Genomic DNA, 17,876 nt, shown 5'->3' with positions numbered 1-17,876 from the left:
CGCAGCCACTGCTAACATAACAGTTGACGTTTCAACTATTAACAGTGCATACGCTTCAATTATCTCCAGTGCTTCAGCTTACACTGACATTTCAGCTGCTTTCACTCACACTTTCACTTCACCTGACAATTAAACTGCTGTAATTGTTCAAACTTTAAGTAAGCATGCACACTTCCATTTTCACCAGAGAATCTGGCCTTTTGTAGTTGCTCATGTATTCCAAATCTTCCAAGAATTTTACACCAAGTGACCTATTTCTTTCCCTCTCTGTGGTAAATAATCTGTCCCTCAGAGATCTTGTGGGGAATCACTGAATATTTTGTAATGCTAAACAGTAGCATTTTGCAAACTCTTTATGCATATGACTCATTATGCATCTATGATGTCTGCAGTGAATGCTTGGTTCCTCAGCATAAATGCAATGCTGATTATGGATTTGTTTGAATCATATCTCTGAATGGTGGAAGGTTTTTAATATGCAAAAATAGGGCTAATGATGTGAAGATGTTTTGAGCCTGGCCTGGCCTTTAATCTCTCTCTATTCATCTAATCCCTTTTCTCTTCAAAGCCTCCAGAGATGACAACAAGGCTTGAATGCCAGACGTTTCCACCACAGCTGTATTAAAAATATATAGCTTCATCCATTAATCATAACTGAAGTAAATCATTGTTTTTTAATGTTTTATTATGAATAGCCTTTGCTACAATTAGTATTAAAAATATGCTAATACCAGACAAGCTCAAGCAGTATCAAACTGCTGATTTTAGTACAAGACAGAAAATCTTTTGGTGCACCACACACTGCACACGTGACGAAGGGGAGCTGTGATGATCTGGTAGAGTGACACAAGTTCAGGTTATTGTTAATACTCAGACATAGCAGAGTGATCACTAGGACTAGTCTCTACATGTGTTTTCTATCCTGATCCTTCATTGAGCTGGTCGGTTTACTTTTTACAGACACTGTTAACCCAATAACACAACAATCCAAAAAATAAAATGTGAAAGGAAATAGGAAGTAAGACTGTAAAAATGTGTTTTTCAATGAATCAAATCTACAGCTACGCAGTGCACACTCACACAGTATTGTTCCTTTCACTTGACAAGAAAAAGAAAAACATACAACACTCATAAAAATGACTTACTGTAAGGACCTTTCAGCCCATGAAGTGATTTCTATAAAACACATCAAAAATAAAACCATGGTAGCTCTTCTGATCATAAATATAGTCAGTAGTAGTGTTTTCTGCTTGTTTTTTTTCTCTTTGGGGCTTCAACAAATATGTGCACTGCACATTAGAAACTATTTGTCCAACCCTTTATTTGTAAAATCACCCAAAAAAACTCAGAGATCCCTCTTTCCGAAGAACTTTTTGAAGACGGACTTGTTGCGAGGCCGTGGCAGGCTGGCGTAGCTCCTCAGAGCAGAGTCCTGATAGGTGTCCTGCTGCCATCCAGCTGAGGCCAGCAGCGGGGGCTCAGAGCCTCTGCTAACGGACGGACTGTCTGATGGCTTATCTCCAACTACAAGAGTCACACAGTAGTTGGAGCCTCTTTCCAGGCCTCTGCCTCCAGCGCTGTGCAACATAGGTTTGATCCTCTGAAAGGTTGCTGGGAGAAAATCATGAGGAGAACATTAGGAGACAAAAAACAAAAACAGCTGTTTATGATTCACAGATACATCATAGATCAAGTCAATAACTGCAAAGTAACCTGATGTGAAGGAATGGGAGCGACGCTTGTTGCTGAGCCAGTCGTGACCGCTGGATACAGGGGAGAGAGGGGAGGGTGAGGTGTTGTCTGTGGATGCCCCAGACAATCTGTGAGTCACTGTCTGCTTTAAACTGCCTTTACCGTCATCTGGAGAGGGACAAAACTTTATTAAAAGCAGAAATGGAGAACTGAGAAACTCAAAGTGAAGCTGTCACAGTCGTAACAGATGTGAGATATGTCTTTGCAGTCCTGTGATACTGTAGTTGATTAGCTGATTAACATGCAGTAAGACAATACCTTAGCTCCCCCTAGTGGTAAATACTACATCTGCAACAGCTATTCACTGTGTTCCTTGATGGTCAGAGCACTTATAGCAGCCTGAATTACTACACCATTGGTTCAAGTGGGGATGTTAATTAGCCAACAGTGGAGGGCGGGGCTTGTATTGTTTCCACTAAGTGTGAATATGGTGCAGATGCACATACATTTAAATCGCCTCAGGTAGATTTATCTTTGTCTACACAGCAGAAGGCCTTACCAGAGCAGCCTGCATCTGAGGATGAGATGGTCCACTGCTCATCCACACTCCTTACATGACTCTGTGGCATGTGAGTGAACTCTCTGCTGAGGACAACAATCTCCTTGGTTTGGGCGGCGCCTGGTGGTTTGCGCCTGGGGAAGGTGGAAGTGACCTCATGTTGGGAGGAGCAGTGGCATTTTTCAAGACCACGACAACCAGAGCAGAGGGAGGGCTTTCTGGAAGGTGGGAGGGAAACATTTTTCCATTATTGTAAAGATCAGAAGCATTTTGACTTTGGAAGAGAGCTGCAGGTCATTAAACCGTCATATCTTACAAGGAAATGTGGAAGTCTTCATCAGCTGAGACATTTGATAATGAAGATGTAGACTCACTCTGACCTTTTATTAGGAAATAAAGACATGGAAATGAATCACATCACTTTCACATCACGTCAGAATTAGCATACATTAGCTTTGAAATTCAAATGTTTGCCTGTGTTTGCTTGTATTTTCATCATCCATTTCTTCATCATGAAGCGTGAGGAGGCATTGAGCAGGTATTCAGACCCGTCACGGAGCCTGAGGGCCACAAAAGACAAGTATTACAACCTCCAGATGCCAATGTCAATTTCAAATGTGTATAACCTATAAAACATCATCATTGTAATTTGGTGGTTATGAAACTCTTACTGTAGTCGAAAGCAGTTGGGTTTTTTGGTGTACTCTGGCGCAGGTGAACACTCGGCTCCCATGAGGTTCAGCGGCAGGCCACATGCAGAGCTCTGCAGTAGAACAAAGATTGATCATCACTGACTTCATATCAACCAATTACTTATCAGTCCCGTCCTCCTGACCTCTATTTGATGTCATTTTTCTGCTTACCCTCAGTGTATCCTTTCTATCCTGGTAGAAGCACAAGGTGTGTCTGTATAGGACAGCATGGTAGGAGTTCCAGCCTCTGGAGGCTGCCTGTGAAAATAAGATAAGAGAGTGTGCTGCTGACGGTGGGCTTTACATTTGCTGACCATGCTGGCTTAAATGTTGAATGGAGCCTTTCTTACTTTCTTTCCTCCCAGCTGCAGCTTGTGCTTCCTCTCAAGCGTTCCCTCCATAGACTGCAGCTCAGGCTTTCCACCCTGAGAGGTTCAAAATGAACACCAACATTTAGACAAAAAGAAAACCCTCTCTGTGGGGTTAATCAGAGGAGCCATATTTCTATCACTCACTGCACTCTTACCAGGGTGATATAGTGCCCTCCTGTGGCCAGTGATCCTTCCTGCTTCTCCATGTTGTCCAGGCTTTGAGAGGCTTTTCTCTGCTGACAGACGCTGTCCAAACCCATGTGAACTGACAGTAGGCTCATTGACTGGTCCTGTTCAGAGAGAGAAGATTCCACAGTCGTCACTGATGACAAAATATCAGCTGCTCATACATAAAAGCTACTGAGCCAGCTACAGGTTCACAGTACATTGTATTTGCTGTACATTTTATTTACTGTATTTTTCACATGATAACTGACATACATGTTGATATTGTGTAATCATTCAAAATGTTTTACTATTGTATTAATTAGGATTCTGAAACATGAGACATGGTGGGCTAAAGTTTCAGTTCAGCCAAATGACATAAAAACACTTAGACTCCACTTACACCTGGTATAATAAATCAAAATTAAAATTTGTATCCGGACAGATTATATGAATTAATGTGGGTGTAAATGTGTCGCGATCAGATCTAAATGAATACATCTGGAGGTAGTCTGGCTCACATTGTGTCTGGGTCTCAGGTACTTGTAAACGCAATCCATGCGACTTGCTAGCATCCATACGCTACACAACATACGGATGTTTGTTTTTTAGCGAATATAAAATACAAGAAGTGAGAAGGCTGAAAGAGACATCTCCCTAATTAATGATTATACGTCTCTTCTGTGCCATGAAAGTGCCAAACAGCTGACCTGCTCTTTGCAGGGCATATAATTCACCTCATCACAGAGTAGAATACATGCTGGACCTGCACGTTGGACAAACTCACACAATATTTTTTATACTAAGAAAGGAGTACCTGACCATTTCACACAGTCTATAAAGTTTCCTCTAACTCAACAACTCTCAAATTCCTGTGATTTTTCAAAGGGAGTCTCCAGCTCATGTGCAGGCTTTGCTCAGGAGGACCAAGATCCAGTCTCAATGAGGACAATAACAACATGTTAAAAATACCAGGTGTGAATACAAAGGCAAGATTGGATTGTTTATTATCCGGATAATGTGTCCACATGCAGGTCCCATTTTAATACCAGGTGTAAATGGGGTGTCAGTTTTTCTTGCTTACCATTGATGCTGCTAGATAAGCTGACAGTTTTGTTTTATTTGCTCAGGTTTCTGCAACCATCACAGTACAATGAGTAGAGGAGAGCAGAAATCTGACTGCGGTGCATACAGTAATGAAAAAAGACATTTTAGACAGTGTCTCAGCTGCTCTGGATAATACACATAACACAGCGTCAATTCCTTTATAGGAGCTATTTTTATTTTATTGTATTTTTTCAAAGCTGTGAGCATCACAAACAATATTCTAATCAGGTCCTTTGTAATCTCAGAGACGGACATCTCAAAGCTTGAGCAGATAAAACAAAACTATCCCTGTGCTTGCATACCAGTAGGGATGAGTGAGATCTATTTTTATTACATTTTTTAAATGAATTTGGGTGAACTTATCCAGTCTCATAGGTTTCAACATCACAGTCTATCAAACGTTGACCTCACCTTCGAACAACCTGTGTGCTCATCCACCTCCTCCCCCACCTTTGCCTCCTCCACCTCCTCTTCTTCCTCCTCATCCTCTCTGTATTGATAAATGTATCTCTGATTGTCTGCTACATCTGGCAGCTTCACTGGATCCGACGCCGTCTCGTTCACTGTCACTGAGGTCTTGCTGGCTGGTTCCCTGTTTGGAAAGGCCGCCCACGACCTCCTGTCTCCTATGGCCAGTGGAGGGTGGTGACCTTTGGTACTCTGCTCCTTGTCGTAACCCAGCAAGCTCTGAACGTAGGGGGGCAGTCTAAACTCGGCCACAAGGAGGTTGGGTGCTGAGGCTGTGGCCAGGTTCCTGTAGAGCACAGCTGGGGTCTTCGGTGAGGGTGAGCGGGGAAGGGCCTCTCTGGATTGGTCTGATGGTTCAGTCTCTTCCTGGTTGGGTTGGTATATGATGTCTGAGCAGATGCTCTGTCTGTAGTTAGTGGTCTGGTTCCAGATGTCCTCCAGCTCTTCTTCTTCCTCCTCAAACTGCTGGTGGTCGAGGTGGACAGGCTCTGTTTCGAGCTCTGCTGCTTCTGTCGGTGGGCCTGATGGTGTTACGGTGTTCTCCCTTGTTTTAGTGCAGTCTATACCTCCCACCTCAAGGGACATGAGCCTTCCCACCACACCCTTGGGGTGTGGGTTATCTGGACATGGAGCATCAGTGCAAAGCTTGATACTGCTGGAGGTGGAGATTCCAGAGTCTACCGAGTCCTGACGAACACTCACACTCACTGTTGACTTCAGATTCACGACCATATGAGAGGCTTGGCTCAGACACTGAAGACCAGGACACTGTTCAGGCACACTCTGTGGTCTTGCACTTTTATGGTACTGGTGTCCATTTAAGTCTCGAATGAGCGTATGGACACTGGGACACTCGTGTTTATGTTCAGTTGTACTTTGAGGTTGGTTCACATAAATAGGGAGCTGGGAGAGCTGGCTTGTCCCATCCCTTTCAGCTGCACTGGTTTTAACCTCTGATGACATTTTGTCCCACTCCTGCTCTGCATGTTCACTAAACTGGGTTTTCATTAGGTCGTTACATGGTACAGTCTGATCCTCACCCTCTTCCAGGGAAAGAGGAGGTGGTGGTTGGAAGCCCTTGTCGACATCAGGCAGCTCTTTCACCCCAACCATCGAAGTCTGTGATTCAGAAAAGCTAAAATCTGCTGAACCGTGCGTGACAGCAAGAGTGGGTCGAGTCTGTTTGAAAGAGCTCAGGGCTGTGTGTCTCTGCGAGAGGGGGTCCGGATCGGTCCCTGCTCCTTTTTTGGACTCTGGAGGAGCAATAGTAATGATGTCCTGAATGCTGGGAATGAGGGTCATGTCCTTAGGTAGGTCAAAGCTCAGCACAGAGCCCAGAGAGAGGAACCTGCAGTGGCTCCTCACGTGATTTGTGGGTGGCGTAGTGGTGGGCCCCTCTGATACAGCATATGGAGTAATGCTGTATTCCCCTGAACATTCTGTATCAATGTCCTCCAGCAGGGGGTTCTTCATATAGGCCATCGCTTCCACTCCATCCCCTCTCTCTGGTGAGCTCTTCTTCCTTCTGCCCTCCTTCAGCGGCCATGTATGCGTGTCATATGTGATTGTCTCACAGGCATAATCAGGCCTCCCCTCCATCTGCTCTTCCACTCCCATGATTTTCTGGATCGTGTGCCTGCGAGCATCTCTCTTCCTCTTTCTCTTCTTGCCCATCCTCTTGAGGCTGCTGAAGATGGAGTTGCTGCCACTCCCCGCCAAGGGGTGGAAGGTGACGTTAGCCACCTGAGTCGCATGCGCTGAGGAAGATGGCGAAGAGGAGGAGGATGGCGAGAAAGTGGGGGAGCCTGAGGATGCAGAGCGGCTCTTTTGGCGGGGCAGGGTGATACTCTCATACACGGGGGCCACTGCCAAGTTGTTATCCTTGACATGCAAGTATGTACTCACCTAGAAAAAGAAAAAGATATTAGGTGTGTGTGAGATTGTAAACGCTCTATCGCAAACGATTAACCCCAGAAAGACTCATGCGCGCTGCAGACTGGAGCCCTGCAGCCATCTGTGAGAACAAGAGCTGGTTTATGTGTTACAGATGAATAATGACATGAGAGCAAAAGTGACTAAGACAATCAGCTACTTTTCAGAGACAAACATCAGCCTCTTTTCCTCTGCATCCCACACATCTGAGAAAACAAGGGAGTCAGGAATGTACAAGCTTCACACAGCGATGCACATGTATAAAAAAAAACATAATGTAAGACATGAAAATTAGATGAAAGGACAAAAGAACATGGACATGATTACAGCTGCACACTTGCAGGACTTAATCAAAATCACATGTTGCTGCCCATGCCGTCATATGCAGCTGTAATGGCTTGACCTTTCAACTCTGTGACTAATCTCTTGTTTCTGTGGAAGCCCCAGACTATAAATCATGGTGTGCAGTCTCGGGGCCTTTCCTGAAAGTTCAGCACCAGCCCCATGTCTAATGACTGCGCCTGTGTTGGTGTTTGGGACGCACTCATGCTGGGAGCCGTTTTGGAGCACTGGTTTCATAGGAAGTGAGGGTGAGGTCAGTAATTTTACACAATTGCAGCACGGCCACGGAGAGCCAGACAAGACCAGGTTTACATCAGGCTTGTGGTGAAATGACAGAAGGAGAAGCGAGAGCTTCTGTCAACACTCACAGCAGGCAGAAGACTTTGTGTGCTTTTCTTACTCATCACCCTCATTCTGTCCCTGTGTCTTCCAGCTTTAAATCCTGGCTCATTGAACAAGTTGAGATACAAAGAAAAGTTTTAATGTTGGAGGAAAGTTGGATTGCAAACGTACTGATTCACTGTCTGATTTTCTGCTGTGAGTTTAACAATTTATCTGAGTTTACAAAAAGATGAGCTGAAAGGGCAAAATGACGACTTAGCTTAGTAACTTTAAGGCTGAAATAAGTTTTGGGCTGCGTGACTCCTTTAAACATAAATACTGAAAAGATAATTCACAGTTGATTTTTAAATGAAATATTGTGGAAAGCAGTTTTTAGTCCAGTTCATAAAGCCACTTTCATTTGCAAATGAATTAATCAATTCAAAAACAATTTACATACGATTTAACCAGGACCCAAATGACCTATTGGGGTGCCATAATACTTTATACTTGATCTCAATTCATTGTATACATTATAGTAACAGTTACATGAAGACATTATATCTCAGATCAGTCTTCTGTTCACTAATTGGAGATCAGATATATTTCTGCTTTTCATTCATCATCAATATTTTTTACAAGTGGGTTGTAAGAATAGCACCATCTCATTAAATGTCACAATGTACCTAAATAGAATTTATTGGAGTTGGATTTGCATTTATGACTACAGTTAAATTGGAACATGAGTTCTGACAGTAAAATGGTTTGTTGTCTTTTCTCACTTTTCTCACATTAACTGTACATTTTCCAGCCACAGTGACTCTGGAGGTGGTGTGAGTACAAATATGATAGCACTTTGGCATGACTTGTTTCCTTTAACTCTCACGTCTGGCTTACAGACATGGCAACAACACGGGGAAACTGCAGACCAACTGTACCTTGTAACAGGAGTTAGTAGAGCATGCTGCCCCCAGAAAACAACTAAACACAGCATGCAGTCCCAGCACACTTTGAGACGCAGCATGCCATGCCAATTCACACCGCGCAATTTACCTCGTTTGCACTTTGCCGATAAATCTTTCGCTTTCGCTTTAAACTACCCAAAGTATTTTCCAAAAGCCCCTGGCAGCGCCTCCAAAAGCTTTTACAGGCAGAAGATTGAGGCACAGTGGGCTGAGGGAGAGAACGAGGAAAAAGGAAGATATGAAGGCCAAAGGAGAGAGAGGAATGAACAGCAGGAGACAGTCAAAGAGGGAGATCTCATGCGGTGTCATCACAGAGAATGAATGTTTCTGCACTGACTTCCAGGAGCTGCAACAAATGTCATTCATAGTGGCATAATGGTGTTTGGTGACTTTCATTGTGAGGTGATGTGTGTTTCTCACCCTGTGGACAGGCTCTGAGGTCTCGTCCACTACCTCATCCGTCCCAGCAGGCGGGTCAAGCACCTGAACCTGGCTGTCACCTGTGTTACCAAAGCTAAGGATGAGGTTGACCGTGCCCCCTAAAGCAGGGCTGCTGGGCTCTTTGAGGACCACAATAGAGGGTTTGGGAGACTCTGCAGAGGTGGCCTCGCTGCCCCGTGGTCCGATGCTGTTCATGACCTCATACCCGTCCTCTAACTGCTTCCCCTCCTGCTGCTCAGCTTGTCTGGGTGACAGGGATGGGGGCCGGCTGTCCCCTGATGCCTTTAATTTGTCTTCATCGGAGGTGACGACTGGGGACTGATGGGATTGGCGAGCTTCTAGCTCAAGAGCTGAACCCTATGTAGGAAGAAAAAATAGCAAATATTCATAATGGGTAAATAAGTACTCAATTTGTACCACTGATGCTTGTTTTAACTTATTTCTAATAGCAGGAAACATGGTAACCATGGCACTGGCATTGCTTTCCCCACTTTTCATCCACAGCCAGTCAATCTCTCAGTCTTAGATTGCTGAGGTTTAATGTTTTCTGATTATTTTGATTATGTCTGTGTAACTCCAGCCTATATGTTAAATTGTTTTGGATGAACCAATAATCTGTCAAATTGAAATTGGACAAAAAGGTACATTGTATGATTTCCAGGACCTGTTAACATAATAAATGCTTCTCTGCTCATTTACCTCAGATAGCGGAGAGCACATTGTGGCCTCAGAATAAATGTTGTCTTGTGAAGGTTCCTGTCTTCTCTTCTTGTGAAGCCGCTGTTGTTTCTGAGCCCTCCAGTGCACCAAGATCCACCCAAGCATGCTCCTCAGTTCCTCCATGCGCTCTCTTACCTGCAAGACATTACTTAGGGTTTGTAAAAGGGGACAGTAATAAAACCAACAATATATTCAAGGATGGCAGTGAGTCATAAGCAGGCTTGCAAGAAAAACTTAGCAATGCCACAGTGTAAAAGTCCTGCATTCAAAATCTAAAAGAGTACTTAAAGTATGAGCAACAAAATATTTTTAAAGTACTAAAAGTAAAAGTACTTGTTATACAGAATGGCCCTTTTAGAATTATATATATTATTGTAATCTAATCATTGATGTTTTAATGTGTTCATCACTTTAATTGAATATAATTACTTTGTATATGACTGGGTGTCACTGGGTAAATACATCATAATTTATTAGTTGAGTTATAGTTTGTATTATTGATAAAAAGGTATTTGCCTCTCATATGTAGTGGAGTAGAAGTATAAAGTAGCCTCAAAATAGTACTTAGGTACTGTGCTTGAGTAAATGTATTTAGTTAAATTCCACCACTGGTCATATGTGTGTAACCCTGCTCACCATCTGTGTAAGGTGGTGTTCTTTGTCTAAAAGGTTCCTCCCGGTGGCCACCAGCTCATCGAACTCCTCAAACTTTTGCTCTATCTGCATGTCCAGCTCTGCAGCGAGTGGCTTCTGGCCGTCCTTCCCAAGATGCAAGGCGGTGTCTGAGAAAATACACGACCTGGTGTCCTCTGTCCATGAGCTATTCGGAGTTGGGGTAGGAGGTGGTGGAGGAGACAAAAAACAGGGCTGTGAGGAAAGCCATACATTCAAAAAAGACATGAGAATGACCAGACTCCTGATAGGACAGACATTCATCGCCTTGTCACACTCGGCCCAAGAAACTTGCGTTGACCTCCTCAGCACATCTTAAATTATACTTTTCACCAGGGACCTGTGCTTGACAGTATGAACATCCTGTTCTTTGCTCGAAAAATATTGCAATGGGCAGATGTTCTCACAAAAAGGATTAAGAAAAAAACGCCTGGCTCAGGAAGGGGTCACAGCGTCCCCACACCCCGCTTACATCATCGCGAGGTAGCTCCTGAAGAAGTCCTGGAGCTGCACAAACTCCCGCAGACGTGATTTGTTCTCTGTCACACTCTTCCCCAGCTCTGTCCAGCCCTGCAACATGGCCTGGATCTTTGCCCCGAGTATGTGCACTCTCTCTGGGCACAGCTCCTCCAGCCGAGAGGCCTGGCTCTCCATCTCGTTTACCTCCTCCCTGATGACTTCATAGTCAATCTGTGGAGAATAACAATAAAAATCTATCATCTCCCATCATCCTCGGCATCACTCAGACAGCCTGTACCAATTGTATCTCTGTATGACTATGACCTCATCCCCAAAGCTTTATGCATATTATTCAGCGAGAGACCCATATGGTCTGCATATGGGCTGCCGCGCTATAGCAAGCTAGCAATCTTAACCACTTTTTCTGCTTTTGACGAGGCAGTAATTAATAGCATTGGGGGTTTCTCTGGGAGTAATACTTTATAATGTTTCTGCAGCTACAGTAAGCCTCGAGAACACTGAGTTGTGAATGCCTGTCTGCTGACGGCACAGTTATTTCAGTCTGGGAGATTAGGTCATATCAAGCCCAGACAGCTGTGTGTGCGTGTGATAAACATAACACTGCCCAAAAAATGACTCACATAGAACTTTACCATCCTCAACCTCTCATCTCCAACCCTGTGACCCCCGGGCGCATATACACGCCCCACCAGATTTACTCACAAACACAAAACACACATAGTTTGAGCGCAAACAGAACAATGACTCACACAAGCATAAATAAATAGCCTGTGTGAATAATAAACTTTTGCACGCTCTGTGTGCGTATGTGTGTGATTGCATGGTGCAGTTTATATAATAAATTAAACACAGCACAAAGCGGGGTGGGCTGGCGCTTTTTTAGATGTGAGAAAATCTGGCACAACAGGAAACAGACTGTGGAACAAAGTGTTGGAGGTGAGTGCGGGAAAGAGAAGGGGGGCTTCCCCTTTTTCATTACACCCAGCAAAGGTCCATAATCCAAAGTCAATGTGATGGAATACTGGATGGCGTTGGCACCAATGAGTCATTTTAAATGTTTACACCATAATCACAACGTGTGCTGGGATCCTCCTCTCACCTCCAGGTGGTCCTGCCTCTCCTGCAGAGCCTCTAGGCCGCAGCGGTCTGGCTCACACTGGACGGCCATGTCTGTCTCCTTCTCCAGGATGTCCAGGCTCAGCTCCTTGCTGCAGCACAAGCACTCCTCCACGCGAACCGCCAGGCTGGCGTGCTTTCGAGGCACAAAGTCATCGTGAGCACTCGTAGGATGTCATTAAGTCATTATACTTCACTGTGTATCATTTGTTTTCCAATGAGAGCCACATTGCAAATTAGTGTTTAAAAATGGTGTCATGGAGTCCCCTCCGGGTGTGTGTGTGTATGTGCTATTTTGATACATGCTTTTTTTTTTTAAACCAAGAGTAAATCAAATTAATGCAAAAGCACTCATGCGAGGAGGAGTGGTGGCTCATTTGGGGCCTATTAAAGTACACAGCCACAGACGAAAGGAAACCAGATGTGGCTCCATTGGTTTGTGCAGCTGTTTGTGACAAAACTGTGGGGGGGGGACTTAGAAACCATTCAGCATCATCTAAGATCATCATAACTTAACAAACTCTGCAGCAACCACCTAATGAACTAGAGCCAGAGCTCCCATGTACACTGACTGTCTAGACAGAAACCGACTCCGCTGTCTTTACCTTGCTCAGCAGCTCCTGGATGGCCTGGTCACGGCTCTGTGATCGGCCTCTCTCCCGAGCAGTGTCATTCAGCATCTCCACAGCCTCTCGTAGCTCCTCTACAGGGTTCCCCATGTTTTCTATGAGGGGCTCACCACCACCACTGCTTTGGAGTCCCAGCAATGTAGGAGCTGCGGAAATCTCTTGGTGAAGAGGCTGTTAGTCACAGAGAGAGCTGTTATCAGTCCAGTATCAATGAGAAGGATCTGTTCACGTCATATTTTCTCATTTTCTCACTTACCCCCAGTGGTATGAACCCACACAGAGTGAGTGTGCTTTTGTGTGTATTTTTGAGATATTCATCATTGACATTTCTGAGGATTAATTAGAGTGGCAAAGACACGATGCTGCTGAATTTCAAGAATATAATTTTCCAATACTTTGAGCATCATGAATATTGGGTTGGTGGCAAACATTTCAGATGAATATATCAAACCCAAACCATTAGGTTGAATTTTGGGCCACTTATGGTGGGCAGCTTCTCACCTGGCCCAGACTGTACTGACTACCGCTGAGCTCCTGACTCTCCTCCAGCTCCACACGCTCCAGGAACTCCGTCAGCATTCGTGTGTCCTGCAGCTCTGAGTTCTGCTGGGTCAGGGCACTTTGGACACGGTGGTACCTGGGAAACACACAGAGGAATGTTTTTAAGCAGCTACACCTGAACTGTAATCCACAGCCGCATATACATGTCTGCATCCTTCAGCAGAACCACATTACACAGACCGCAAGCAGCACACTGAGTGCATGTCACCATCCCCTTTGTGTAATCATATATCATGTGTCATATAAACATATCCTGCACTTCAGGGCATGGAGGTACCCTGTCCGTGCAGAGTTTATATTTGAGATGGTAAAGGGAGCGATTTCAAAGGGTATTTTTTCCAGAATAAATGAGCCTTAAGTTGCTTGTACGAAGCGTTAAATAATGACATCATCCCAACTGTCTTACAGCTGCTTAGTGAGAGCCTCAACCTTCATCAATGGTTCCTCAGACTGCAAGTGTCCATCCTTGCACCATCTAACACCTCCACCCTGGAAACACTTAAACTGAGCCCTTTCCGTTTCTTTATTTTCTTTGGTCAACTCTCTGTTCTTTACAGAGTCTAAACTTGTGTTTTTAGACATAGGTACATCCAGTGAACCAGCCAAACACCATAAGGTTTGACTGAGAGTCTTGTGGCAACAACCTGTCCTTTGAGGTCCAACCAATGAGGGGGGTGTCATCTTGCAAACATGGAATGGGTGACTGTGACACACTCTGACAAGCTGTGGGTGACTGTGGGGTAGACGTCGCTAAGTGCTACATTACTCATAAAAGAATAAACTGAGGCCTTGCAATGAACAAGCACATGGAGAGTATTTTTAGCCCACTTGGGGAAAAAGGGCAACTTAAGGGATCTATTGATATTGATATTTTTGTAGTTTATGGGGTGAAATTGTTTGTCTTAAATAAGAACTTGGGATTTTATGAATACACTCTTCCAAGTTGGACTGCAGACACGGCGAGCCAAAACCTGTGACCTCTTGGAAACAATGACAAAATTCTTACTTTATTTCCTGACCACAGTGATGACTTAAACCACCAGAGTCTTATTGTTCAGATCCACAACACAAGTCTTCCATGATGACAGACATCGGGGGATACCCCTGACCTCTCCCTTTCATCCTCTGAAAAACTCACTTTCTTTCCACTTCCTCCATGCGCGCCGGCAGGCCTCGTGTGTGGGGGTGACTGTGGCCATGGAGGCGGTCCACCTCCTGCCTCAGAGCACTGAGCTCCAAGCTGCGTGCTGCCACCTCTTTCTCCAGCAGACAGCTCTCCCTCTCAGCCATGCTCATTGTTTCAGGGTCACCGGCCAGAGCAGATTCCTTCATGGAAAGCTCCACGGACTCCAGCCAGGCCTCCAGGCTGCCCAGGGCCTGGAGCACTTTTACAACCTATACAGTAGAGAAGCGGAGGGGTTAGTGAAGTAGAGGTTGTGCTGCTGTGATTTGCAAGTGATTTAGCGCACAGTGAAAACAGCCGGAGGTGATGCACTTTACAAAGAAGACAATAATAGGTTTACCTCATGGAAGCAGACCATGCTCTGACCTACATCTTTGGAAATAAAAGACTCACGCTTTCCAACCAAGTCATCAATCTTGGTGGATTTGCAGCCTCTTTCCATCCCATAATCGAATTATATAGCAACGCAATTTATATCCCTTGGACTAGCCTTCATAAATTTTTGGGGATATACCTTCCAGACTCTGCCAATTAAGGTGGTAAAGATGAAAGTAAATGAGCTTCTAACCATGAGTGTATGTGAACTGCCCAGGCTCTGGGCCAACATAAAGCTCCTCAAAATGGGAGAACTGATCCAGAATCATCTGTCATAACCATAAATTTCCCTTATAACTTCAGAGGTAAGTAACGTGCCTCTGTATGAGTCAAGAGGAGTGCCTGCTGTGAGATATTTTATGAATCTCACCCTAAAACCCAGCTCTTCTGAGGCCTGCAGAAACACGGCGTTCCTCTGGTGCCTCCGCCGCAGCTCTTCCCACAGGACCTCCAGCTGGCCGAGGAACTCCTCAATCTTGGCGCTCCCTGGGTGCTGTGCACGGACCAGGCCGCGGCCCTCCTGAGGAAGCGGCGTTAAACTGATGAGAGCACGTGATGACTATGGAGCATCTATGTTGCGAAATATAGACCTAATCTGAAGCTTTGGCTCTCTTAAACTGTCTCAGATGAAACGTCAGCTTGTTATTTGATTAATACACAAACTAGGCCTGTCAAGGTGCCCAGTTTGCAAAATGTCAGGGATATTTTCAGTCAAGGCATTCATCCAGTGCCTGTGTTTTAAGAGAAACTGTGAATATGACAGTGTGCCTTGGCTTACTCTTTTGACCACCTCTATCCTGGCCCTGTTGGTGAGGATTTCTTGTTCCAGAGCATGCTGACACCTCCTGGCTGCCTCCAGCCCCTCAAAGCTGGCGATTGAACACACCTGTGTGGCCATGGACACATTGTCCTTCAACCAGGACAAAGTCTGAGAAGGACAGGAGAGTGAACAAGGAAAGGGTTGAAGAGATGACCAGTAAACAGGAAGCACAGTGAGTCGGATTCAGGTGATGTTTTATCATAATTAAAACTAAATGTTTGTTAAATGAGAGAACAGTAGCACACAAGTCAGCACACCGTCATCCTTGAACACATGACAATTTGTCTCATTTAAAAATGTGACATAATGTCTGTGGCTGGTTACAAGAAAAGGGTGTAATAGTGCAAAAAATGGTTCTGCTGACTTGACAGTTCGTAGCAATGAATTTTGGAGGCTGAGGTCAGAGGAGTTTACTGAAATGATCTACTTCTGTTGATGTTGTGCAAAGTGTGCAGACAGTTTAGAAAGGCGATTTCTGGTGTGCCTGGCAGGGGTCGAGTCACCTTGTCAGCAGACACGGTGAACTTCTGGAGCTGTATGTGGAGCTGTGGGTGGCCTCGAGGGGCGGTGGCAAGCTTGGGCTCTGTTCTGGGCTTCCTGCTGCAAAGAAAACACAGACATGTGACTCCAATTATGACTTACATAAAGACCTCTCATTATGTAAGTCACAGAGAGAGAGAGAGAGGAAGAGAGGGAGAGAGGGGGCGGAAAGCCAGGCTGAAATGTCACCTTTCCCCCTTCAATTGATGTCTGACGATGACATCATTTGCACAGGCAGGGCCGTCTCCCATGGGTGAAGAGGTGTGGTTCACTGATTGCTGCTCCTGGCATTGGTTGCCCAATGTCCTCCTACCAATCCCACATTCAATAGTACTCTGTGGACAAAAGAGCACAAGTCTCTGTAGGAAAATCCAAAAGATCAGCAACGTGACACTGTGAGCAATGTTTTGCTTTTTCTGTCAGCCATCCACCGAATAAATGTTGACTGGATAAACATCTCATAAACATCTCAAGTGGAAGATTGTATGCACTGAGCAATCACTAGACAATGAGGTATTGCTGTAGCTCATTGCTAATGTGAATGTTACATTGTGGCTGGACAACACGAACAGCTGCCCAGAGTAAAGTTTCTCCTGTAAATGACACAAAGCATACTTTCTTACAAAGGCCGGCTATCCTCAGTGAAATAACCCAGACCACGCTAAAGATACAAGCTATTTCTGTTTGACAGCATCAAAGTTTGTCATAAAAATACTAAAGATGGCAGCAGAAGTTTAAATAAATTATAATTGCTTTATGAATGAACACATTAATTCTAACAAGGTTGCCAACATGTGCATTTCCAATCTGATGACTAAAAAGAGCCATTGCAGTTGGAAATATGACCCTTTTTTAAAATCCCCTATGCTCCACTCTCATTAAATAGCAGCAGTGTTTTTTTAGCCTTACATACAGATTTCCATGGCTGTCCACTCCGACTCTGTTTAGAACTATGCAGCAGAGTTTTTAGCGAGGTCAATGCCAGAGCTATAGACCTTGTCTATGTGCAGAAATATATTAAAGACGTCAACAGCCACTAAGCCTCTTTTACAACCATCTGAGTTACTTAGAAGGTTGGCCAAAGGACTCTGCAGCAGGGTTTCCAATGAGAGCTACGTTCATCTGCACTATTGCAGAAAACACAGTGGGATATCCTGATAGTTGGTCTTTTCACCAACTGCAAAAGGCCAAGAGCCAACAGAGCCAGTGCAAGAGTGCATGTGCAATACATAGAGCCTTTATTTATTCATGATGTGCTAAAAAGTCTACTTTCTTATTTTTTTGGTTGCCTTTTTGGTATTTACTTATGTTGTTTCTGTTGTGTATGATTTAAAACGAGTAAGGCACCAACGAAAAATGTCTGGCATAAATATGAAATAATTAAATCAACTAAATTTAGTAAAACTCCTATGCTGACATTTCTCTGTCCAAATGCACACCATGCTGTGTTAATTGTTCTATAACATAATGTCTTTTACATATGTCAGCAAAAAAGCAACACAACTGACACAAGTGAGGTCTCTGCAACAATCAGCAAGGCCAATACGCATCTGTCGATGCTTTCACGTTGAAAAATCAAAAATGCCGAACGGACACAACAGCCAAAAAGCACAGAACAGCCATTAATAATAGTGTTTTATGGAGTAGCTTTAATTTAACCACATTATTTTCTGACTGGGCTTATAGAAGAAGTGAGTCAGAGAGCTGGACAAAAGTGTCGCCTCC

General features: G+C 44.4%; 1 protein-coding gene across 1 annotated transcript in view; it reads right to left on the bottom strand.

Annotated features, from left to right (window-relative positions):
- Positions 1 to 670: 670 nt before the first annotated feature.
- Positions 671 to 17,876, bottom strand: part of LOC139341387 (uncharacterized) — a 29,399-nt gene continuing 12,193 nt past the window's right edge. The window contains exons 12-33 of the mRNA XM_070977900.1: positions 16,341 to 16,486; positions 16,115 to 16,211; positions 15,570 to 15,719; positions 15,162 to 15,311; positions 14,372 to 14,628; positions 13,174 to 13,309; positions 12,649 to 12,843; positions 12,027 to 12,179; positions 10,920 to 11,137; positions 10,412 to 10,595; positions 9,755 to 9,910; positions 9,035 to 9,412; positions 4,998 to 6,959; positions 3,470 to 3,604; positions 3,294 to 3,368; positions 3,115 to 3,201; positions 2,923 to 3,014; positions 2,726 to 2,811; positions 2,568 to 2,631; positions 2,252 to 2,469; positions 1,714 to 1,860; positions 671 to 1,611 (exon numbers count right to left, since the gene is read on the bottom strand). Of these exons, the coding sequence (XP_070834001.1) occupies positions 1,346 to 1,611; positions 1,714 to 1,860; positions 2,252 to 2,469; positions 2,568 to 2,631; positions 2,726 to 2,811; positions 2,923 to 3,014; positions 3,115 to 3,201; positions 3,294 to 3,368; positions 3,470 to 3,604; positions 4,998 to 6,959; positions 9,035 to 9,412; positions 9,755 to 9,910; positions 10,412 to 10,595; positions 10,920 to 11,137; positions 12,027 to 12,179; positions 12,649 to 12,843; positions 13,174 to 13,309; positions 14,372 to 14,628; positions 15,162 to 15,311; positions 15,570 to 15,719; positions 16,115 to 16,211; positions 16,341 to 16,486 (5,352 nt within the window). The 3' untranslated portion in view covers positions 671 to 1,345. The remainder of the gene's footprint in view (positions 1,612 to 1,713; positions 1,861 to 2,251; positions 2,470 to 2,567; positions 2,632 to 2,725; positions 2,812 to 2,922; positions 3,015 to 3,114; positions 3,202 to 3,293; positions 3,369 to 3,469; positions 3,605 to 4,997; positions 6,960 to 9,034; positions 9,413 to 9,754; positions 9,911 to 10,411; positions 10,596 to 10,919; positions 11,138 to 12,026; positions 12,180 to 12,648; positions 12,844 to 13,173; positions 13,310 to 14,371; positions 14,629 to 15,161; positions 15,312 to 15,569; positions 15,720 to 16,114; positions 16,212 to 16,340; positions 16,487 to 17,876) is intronic.

Source organism: Chaetodon trifascialis, chromosome 13 (assembly GCF_039877785.1).
Source record: "Chaetodon trifascialis isolate fChaTrf1 chromosome 13, fChaTrf1.hap1, whole genome shotgun sequence".
Classification (NCBI taxonomy): Eukaryota; Metazoa; Chordata; class Actinopteri; order Chaetodontiformes; family Chaetodontidae; genus Chaetodon; species Chaetodon trifascialis.
Note: the sequence above shows the minus strand (reverse complement) of the source record. Positions and strands in the feature narration are given on the sequence as shown.